Source organism: Jaculus jaculus, chromosome 15 (genome assembly GCF_020740685.1).
Source record: "Jaculus jaculus isolate mJacJac1 chromosome 15, mJacJac1.mat.Y.cur, whole genome shotgun sequence".
NCBI classification, from domain to species: Eukaryota; Metazoa; Chordata; class Mammalia; order Rodentia; family Dipodidae; genus Jaculus; species Jaculus jaculus.
This window is the reverse complement of record NC_059116.1, coordinates 55,162,544-55,172,433: the sequence shown is the minus strand read 5'-3', so window position 1 is coordinate 55,172,433 and position 9,890 is coordinate 55,162,544. Positions and strand designations below refer to the sequence as shown.

At 36.8% G+C, this 9,890-nt stretch overlaps 1 protein-coding gene across 1 annotated transcript in view; it reads right to left on the bottom strand.

The window, feature by feature from the left end:
- Window positions 1-2,974: 2,974 nt before the first annotated feature.
- C15H10orf67 (chromosome 15 C10orf67 homolog) overlaps window positions 2,975-9,890 on the bottom strand; it is a 202,224-nt gene continuing 195,308 nt past the window's right edge. The window contains exon 14 of the mRNA XM_045134756.1: window positions 2,975-3,083. Coding sequence (XP_044990691.1) covers window positions 2,975-3,083 — 109 coding nt within the window. The remainder of the gene's footprint in view (window positions 3,084-9,890) is intronic.

Genomic DNA, 9,890 nt, shown 5'->3' with positions numbered 1-9,890 from the left:
GTTGATTTATATTTATCCTTAAAATCCTAATATTTTTAAAATTGGAAGGCATCTTCCAGTAAATGGTGATCACAGTTTAATTAGCAACATTTTTCTCCTTCAGTGAAAAGCAAAAATTCTTGTCTTTTCTACCTCTGAGACTAAATGCAATGTGTGCCTAAAGTGTATTGCCCAGGTAAGTATCTGCCTCATTTTGTAATCTACTTTCCAAAGGAACTATACCCACCATTGCCTCTCAACTGCCCTACTTTAATAACTCCCTCATCTCTTTGCTGTTTTCCCACCTCCATACTATAATCCCTAGTATTGTTACTATAGAGTAAGATTGTAGGATTCCTCTTTTCAAAACTCTGGAAGCCTTCTAACTTTACTCGAAGGGGAAAAAAAAAATCTAAGTCCCACTATACACCTCGCTCTCTCCCCTATATTCATAGTATATGCCTGGCTCATTTCCACTATGAGCTGTCCAGTGTTCTTTTCCTGTTTAGAAAACATTTCTTACATTATCCTCATGTCTCCATCCCTCACTATCTTACCATCTTCCATGAAAATGCTAAAGGAAGCCAGTGCTAAGTGTAAGTCTTCTGGCAAAGTAAGTTCTGCATGCATTGTTTCATATCTTTAAACAAGTGAATTCAGAAGAAGATACAGTATAATTATTATGACAGTCCTGAAGGAAACATCCTGCTAAAGTTGGGGTCAGGAATAGGTATAGTATATATCAACTGTCAATATGAAAGGGAGATGTGAGCACTACCTAAGAGGATAGAAGAATAAATAAAACAGAGGATATGAAAAAACCTTGTGAAATCAGATAAAGGAATGTCCATAAATCACAAAGGCACACATTTAAAACAATGAGTTATTATTTTATCCAGATGCAAACATTACATTTTTTGGCTCAGATAAAAATATATGGATTTCAGGAAACAAAGACAGAACACTCCATAAACAAATAAGCCTTGACAAAATGTAAGGGAATCATGAATGTGGTATAGAAAATTACCATTAAATAAAGCACTGGAGAAAAATTTATATTAAAATGTCTATTTTCAATTCTTGATGGAAGTCATAGCCAATGGAAAAATAATGAAGAATGCTTTTAAGACTAAAATGATATGTGCATCAAGTATCTTGTATATATACAAGAGTTTTCAAGTGGCCTCTATAAACCAGACGCAGAGTACAAAACCAAGTTCTCATGTAGGGTGTGTGGGTTAACAAGACATTAATACCAATTCTAAATCTGGAGCCTTGGTAATGATGGCGAAGCTAAGTGAAAAACATCATACATCATAATGAATATTATGTATAAAGCAACACTATAATAGTGATAGTTTGCCAGATATCTATATAGCTTTAAATGTTACAAACAAATATTTTTCCTTGATTTATTTAGAGCAGATTAGATAAACCAATAGCTAAGAAGACAAACATACAATTCAACAAATAAAAATCCTATCGATATTTTTAAGGATTAGATATGTTGATTCTAAAAGTACATGGAATTACTAAGGTTATAAAACTACCAAAACAGAGATGAATGAAAATCAAAGGATTGGCATTACCTGATTTCAAGAATTACTATAAAGCTATTCTAATGATAGCACGGTATTGGCAAAAAGACTGACAAACCAAGGGAAAAAAACAGAATGCTTAGAAACATATTAATGAATACACATCTAAGTAATCTACAATAAAGGGACCAGTGAGATTGAATAGACAAAAGAAGATCAAAATCATAAAAGTATATATGGAATGTGAAATGCAATCCCTGCCAAAGGAAGTATAATATACTACAGAAAAGAGATCTAAGCTGGTCTTCATTAAGATTAAAAATTCTAGCTAGGTGTGGTAGTACATGTCTGTAATTTCAGCTAGCACTTGGGATGAACTTCCAAACAGACACAGTTTATGGGAGGAACAGGATTTATTTCAGCTTACAGATCCAAGGGTATGTTCCGACAATGGTGGAAGAAACTGGCTCCCATTCAGAAATCCAAGCAGAGAATAACAGACCACACCAAACCAGCCAGGATACGAGCAAGCAAGCAGAAACAGACAAGAAAACACCAGGGGACTAGCAAGCCAGCAGAAAACCAGGCAGAACTCAGACTACTATTCTCCATACTTTTAGGTTGGAATCAGATCTGTCCCAAACACCTCAGGGCTCTGCCTCCATGACAACTCTTCAAGCTGGCAGCTAGAAATTCAAGTTTTAATACTTGACCTTATTGGGGGACATACATTTAAACTGTCACAGGCATCAAAGCTCCAACTTTTTAAAAAAGGTAGCATGTCTCAGGGCTGGAGAGATGGCTTAGCTGGTAAGGTGTTTGCCTGCAAAGCCAAAGGATCCTGGTTCGATTCTCCAGGACCCATGTAAGCCAGATGCACAAGGGGGTGCATGTATCTGGAGTTTGTTTGCAGTGACTGGAGGCCCTGGTGTGCCCATTCTCTCTCTCTCCCCCTCAATCTCTCTCTCAAATAAATAAAATAAATATACTAAAACAATTTTTTAAAGGTAGTTTGTCTCACATATTTTGCTATTGGACCTAAAACCTGGTTAGTACAGCCTGCAGTCTGAAAATGAATGATTTGGTCCTTACCTTCTTTTTCCTTTTGGAACTGACTGGATATTTGGACCTTGAGTTTTATTATTTCCCCAAATTGCATCCATGACCAAAGATTGCATCCATAAGGAGTATACTTATAGGTACTCTTCAGCCAAAATGAGTAACCCTTCCTTAAAATTTACATTTGCTTCTATCATAGATCAATCATCATGCTGCATCATAACAATGTGCTTACACATCTATATCTTTCACTAGATTGAGAACTTTTTTTTTTCCCAAGGCACTTTGTTTTATGCTTTCAACATATCTAACTATCATGCACTGTCTCTAAGAGGCTATAGTGGCACAAAATAATGATAGAAAGACATATATATATACATTCCAAGAGGCAAAAAGTTCTAAGCATTATATGTACTTACAACATAATTAAAGGAAGTTTCAGCAAGCACTGCAAACTGGCGAAACAGTGTGTGTCTTGTAAACATCTCATCCTTAAGGACATGGAAGCTGCAATGACAGTAACCATGGCATACAACATGTAGAAATCATAGGATAAAGCAAATAAGTGTAGTGTTCATGTACTTAGGAACCACATTAAAAGTTTAAACACCACTAAATAAAAATACAAAAATATTAATTTAAATGCAATTCTTTTTTTAAAAAAAACATTATTTATTTATTTGAGATAGATTGTGGGACAGAAAGAGGCAGATAGAGTGAAAGAGATAATGGGCACGCAAGGACTCTAGCCACTGCAAACAAACTCCAGATGCATGAGCCACCTTGTGCATTTGGCATTATGTGGGTACTGGAGAATCAAACTTTGGTCCTTAGGCTGTGCAGATAATTGCCTTAACCACTAAGCGATCTCTCCAGCCCCTATATTTTTTAAATAGTTGTTTAATTATTTGCAAGGAGAAAGAGAAAAAGAGAGAATGGGTACACTAGAGCGTGTAGCTGCTACAAATGAACTCCAGATACATGTGCCACTTTGTGCATCTGGCTTTATGTGGATACAGGGGGATCAAATCTGGCTTTGCAGACAAGTACCTTACCTGCTGAACCATCTCTCCAGCCCTAAATGAATCCTTTCTTCCAGCTCTAAAAACATATAAGTAATAGTGGTGAGCACCCTTAGGGTCCAGACTGTATATATACCCTAAATATATACCCTAAAATGTGTCAGGGTATATTTCAGAAATGGCTATAATTCTAGATGTAAGCCAAAAAGTTTGAAAGATAAGTCTGGGTGATTTAATTGTAATAGAAATGAAGAATCATTAAATATTACAACAAAGCAACACAACTGAGACAACCACTCGGGTCACTGCCACACCAGTTGCTTCACTCAACCTGTCCCATGTCCCATGCATTCAGGATTGCCTGCCCATTCCAGCCCCTAAACAAGACATAATAGCCCTTCAGTTTCCTGGCAAGCAGCCCAACATAGGCTCACCCCTGTGACCTACTAAGATAAGAGAAGGAATTTGACCAACTGTGTACTGCCTCCTGGAGCAATAGGGACCACACTCTCAATACAGGTCCCAGTGGAACTAAATAACACATGAAACCCAAGCAAGAATGGCTACTTCCATAGTGGAAGCCCCAATTAGAAACTACTTAGAGGAAATTTCAGTCAAAGAATCCCAAAATGCAGTTGCAATTAGCATTTTCAACAAGCTCAATGAGGCCAAATAGATGAAATACAAGAGAAACAAAAAAATAACTCAATGGACAGCAGGCATGAGCAAATGTAAGAAAGAATGTCAAGAAACAATGAGAAGCAAAACCAAGAAATGAAAATGCATTTCGATAAAGAGATAGAGACACTGAAAAAAGTCCTAATGGAAATAAAAAATGAAAAAAATTCTATTAAAAGGCTCCTAAGAAAACTTTAATCAGCAGAATAGATCATTAAGAGGATCATTTTATAAGGGATTGAGGATAAGACAGAGAAAAAAATCAGAAGGCTAAATCTATGACAAGTTCAACAACAATAAAATCTATGAGTAGAACATAAGGGAAAATTTCTCAAAAACCTTAAAAAGACCAAGCATTCAAATAATGAACACACAAGAAGGAAAAAATAAAAGCCAAGCACATAGAAAATATCTTCAGTGAAACTGCAGAAAAAAAATTGTGAATCTTACAAATGAAAGCCCCATCCAGAAACAAAAGGCACACAGATCACCCGATAGACAGGACCAGAGAAAAAATTTCCCATATCACATTATAGTTAAAACACACACACACACACACACACACACACACACACACACACACACACACAAATAAAAGCTTCAAGACCAAAACAGCTCATCACTTACAAAGAAAAGCCCATCAGAATATCATCTGATTTTTAATAGAAACTAAAAGCTAGAAGGGCTTGCAGAGTATTTCAAATTCTGAAAGGCCATGGCTGCCAACCCAAACTACTATATCTAGCAAAATTATCCTTTATAACAGGAAAAAGACTTTTGCATGTTTGCCAGATTTGTGAATATATGAGCACTAAGCCAGCTCTACAGAGAATACTGGATGGAATACTTTGCACAAACAAGAAGAGTAAACATACTCAAGAGGCTACAGGAGGGAAAATACAATAATCAAAATTAGAACAGATGTGAAAACATGAATATCAAGAAAACACCAAATGAGGTTTGGGAGATGGTTAAATGGTTAAGTGGTTAAATGCAAATGCACTCCCTTGTAAAGCCTGATGGCCTAGGTCAATTCCCCAGGACCCATTTTAAGCCAGACCCACAAAATGATGCATGTTTTGGATTTTTATTTGCATTGTCAAGAAGCCCTGGCACATGCATGCACACACTCACATTCACTCTCTCCTCTGTCTCTTGTGATGCATTTAGTCTCTCTCTGTCTTTTGTATAAATAAATAAAATTATTTTAAAAAGAAAACACAGAGTGCAGAGTTGTGAAGGGGGAAGATTGGGGTGGGGAGGAGAGGGAAATATCATGGTTTATTGTAAGTGTAGAAGTTGTCAATAAAAAAAAAAACACCAACCTCTACAAAGTCTTCAATTTGATAGGGATTAATTTCTATTTTATAACCGTCACTATCAATGAATTCAATTTCTCAATAAAAAGGCTAACAGGCTATATCATAAAACTGGATCCATCCATTTCTTGTCTTCAAGAAAACAACATTACCATTAAAGTAGACACCACTAAAGGTTGAAAGAATGAAAAAAATATTCCAACAAATGAAAACAGGAAAGAAGTAGATGTGGCTAAACTAACTCTGAAAAAATTGACTTTAAATCAAACTGTTCACAAGAGATAAATAAGATCCCTTTATACTCATCAAGGGAACAATTATTTAGAAAACTTGACATAATTTCTTGTATTATATGTGACCACAATTCAATAAACCTAGAACTCAACAGCAAAAGAAATAACAGAAAATACACAAACTCCTAGATGATTAAACAACACAAATGAATGGGGGGGGGTGAAAAAAATCAGAAAGAAAATTTAAAAAATTTTAGAAAAGGATGTAGAGGAAAACACAACATGGCAACGATTATGAGACGCAATGAAGGCAGTCATAAGAGGGAATATTGTAGCTCTAAATTCCTATGTTACAAAACTGGAGACATATCATATAAATAACTTAATGATCCATCTGAAGGCATTAGAAAAACAAGAACAATTCAAACACAAAGTACCAGATTGAAAGAAATAATAAAGATCAGGGCAAAATATTAATGAATTAGGAATGAAGGAAATGATTGTAAAATCAGATGAAAAGAAAGGTTTGTTCCTTCAAAAAATAAAAAGATTGATAAAACTGTAGTCAAATTTATCAAAAGAGAGACTTAAACAGGCATAGTGGTGCACACCTTTAATCCCAGCACTTGGGAAGCAGAGGTAGGAGGATCGCCATGAGTTTGAGGCCACCCTGCGACTATATAGTGAATTCCAGGTCAGCCTGAGCTAGAGGGAGACCTTACCTCAAAAAACCAAAGGAAAAAAAAAGAAAAAAGAAAAACAGGAGACTTGATCAGCAAGATTGGAGATGAAAAGGGAGATGTCACAACAATACCAATGAAATTGGGAGAATCAGTGGAACATGTTTCCAAAACCTATATTCCACAAAATTGGAAAATCTGGAAGGAATGGATGAATTTATTGACTTATGACCTACCTAAACTAAACCTAGAAGATAAAATTACCTGACTAGATAAAATTACCTGACATCTAATGAGATTGAAGATGTAATTAAAAGCTTTCCAAACCAGACACAGACACAATAGGAAAAAAATTATAGTATCTCTGATGAACTTATATGCAAAAATTATTTTAAAATTCTTGCAAATAAAATCCAAGAACACATCAAAAGTAACATTCACCTTGATGAAGTAGGTTTCATGCCAGGGATGCAGTGTAGAAATCAATGAACATAATATATCTCATAAATAGACTTAAGTATAGAAATGACCAATAGATCCAGAAAAGGCCTTCAACAAATTACACCTGCTCATGATTAAGACACTGGAGAGACTAGGGATGCAGGGATCATGTCTCAACATAAAAGGCTATATACAATAGACCTAAAGGCCATATCATACTAAATGGGGAATATCTTGAAGCATTACAGTCTGCAGCAAGACAGGGGTGTCCACTCTCACCGCTGCTATTTCCCACAGTACTTGAAATCTTATCTCAAATAATAAGACAAGAGACAAAACAAAAGGAAGAAGTCAAACTAACCTTACTTGCAAGAGATATGATTATATAGTTAGAAGACCTGAAAGACTCCAAGAAAAACCTACTAGAGTTGATAAATCATCTATTCCATCGTAAGAAAAAGTAAAATAATAACATTTGCAGAAAAAAATGGGTGGACTGGCAAGATTAAACTAAGTGAGGTTACCAAGGCTCAGAAACATCAATGCCACATTTTCTCTTTTATATGTGGATCCTAACATGGAATAGTTTGATTTGCTCATAAATTGTAGTAAGTATCAATAGTACTGGTTTAGGAAGCTAGAATGAGAGTTTGAGAGAAGAGGAACAGGAAGGGATCAGAGGAGGGGGAATAAACAGGTATGTGGAGGGACAGAATACAGAGGGTGGTAGTCTCCAAGGATCGTGGTTAAGGGAGGCAGAAGAAGGGGAAATGTCCAAAACAACTGTTGCCATCAATTAGCACCACAGAAATCTATCTCTTGGTTTGCTAATTAAAATATCTAACTATCTTAGAGGAAGTTTGGGCAGAGCACTCTGCAGGGGTAGAGAAAACTTTATCCTAAAACCATAGGCTGTTGCTAGTAAATCCCCAAACTGGGTTTCCTCCCACAGTGAACTGTTGGACAGGAAGACTCATGAGACCCCATTATAATGCAGGCCATTTCCAATGCACTTGCTTACCAACCAAAACTATATGGCAAGACCCTATTGTTGAAAACACTACAGGCTTTGGTCACAGGAAATTGAGAGATCAAGCTGGAACTGAGATGGAAGCTATTTTCCTGCTGGATAGCTCTCACAGTGCTGGAAAGTGCTATGCAAGCTGCTGGGTGATAAAAGTCATCAATAGCATGAACAAACATTGGTCCTACCACCTACAAAATCAACTAGACAGGCAAGATGTACCCACTGGTCCAATAGTAGCACAAAGATTATGGGGTATCAAGTGCTCCCTGGACACAAGGCCTGCTAATAGGAGGGAATTCATACCTGGTACTGAGAACCAAGCCATAAGTATGTGCTTTAGAAAGGCATAGACCATACAGAGAAGCTTTCGTTGTACTTTGGCAAATTGGAGAGGTTATGTCCACCAAAAGTCTTCTAAATGTTCATGTTTACTGCCTTCCCCATTCATCCATGCTGCTGTCACTCTTGGTTAGGGAATCTACTGTTTACAGATATTGGTGAATTCTGGGAAGACCCAAGACCCATCAGCATCACAGTAAAAAGGCCTTCTGTCCAGCACCAGGTGAGTCATCTCTATCACATCTGTCAGGACCCAAGAAGTATTACAGAGGAAGTGACAGATTAAATATGAGTGTTGCTCTCAGTGCTCATCTGAGAACCTCCTTCAGGAAGATGGCAGTAGACACTGGAGAGACTCAAAACACATAAGACCAGAAAATCAGAGGCTACTGAAAGTTCAATACTGAAGGAAACTTAAAACATGTCCTTCAGAGAACATTGCAGAAGAGGGCCTTTAAAGTATATCAGAGCCACAGGATGAGAAGTTATACTTTGATGCACTGTCCACCCCTCCCCACGAATAGGAAATCACTGTCTCTTTCATGATCCCATAGTGATTACAGTTAACCCCACTGAGGGGATATAGGAAAGGGACCATAAAAATATAACCTTGGGCTGGAGAGATGGCTTAGCGGTTAAGCACTTGCCTGTGAAGCCTAAAGACCCCGGTTCAAGGCTTGGTTCCCCAGGTCCCATGTTAGCCAGATGCACAAGGGGGTGCACGCATCTGGAGTTCATTTGCAGAGGCTGGAAAGCCCTGGTGTGCCCATTCTCTCTCTCTCCCTCTATCTGTCTTTCTCTCTGTGTCTGTCGCTCTCAAATAAATAAATCAAAAAAATATATATGTATATATAACCTTATAGGACTATGACCACATTACAATATGTTAATATATTAAAGTTCTTATTTAAAACAAATAAATAAAAATAATGCAATCATCATCTTGAGAGAGTTCTCAGTAACTTCAGATTACAGAAATTCAGCATAAAATTATAATGATTATAATTCATTGAAACACTACACACATCTTCATAATTTAGGAATTGTTCAGTCTATCCCAATTGCACATGTTGTTAAAAATAGAAACTATACTCTGAGGAATACATGCTCTGTAGAGTCTGGTATATGACTAGATAACCATTTTCTAGTCCCTAGAATGAAGAAAAAAGTCACAGTAGGGGATACAAGTGTAGTTCAGTGATAGAAAACTTGCCTACCTGGGTTCCATTCTTAGCACTGGCAAAAATTACAAAGCATTCAGTTTCACAGCAAACTTTCAAAAGATTAGGTGTGTGATTCATAGTCCTCATCCACCTTAGTAGGTGTCCAGAATAGAAACTGGAGTACATAGAAAAGATATGAAAAGGAACCTCCTGCTTAAAGAAATAGCTCCCCGTGACATGTCAGACACAGATTTTTCAGGAATGTTATGTTAACAAAACACTATCAGTTTGGTCTGAAAGGGAAGAGTGGAACATGAAAGGCTACAGGGGCCTCACAATTCTGTAAAAGGGCACAAGTTATTTAGTTCCAAAAACTGTGCTGTCATGAAATAGTAGGATAAGTCTGTAAACA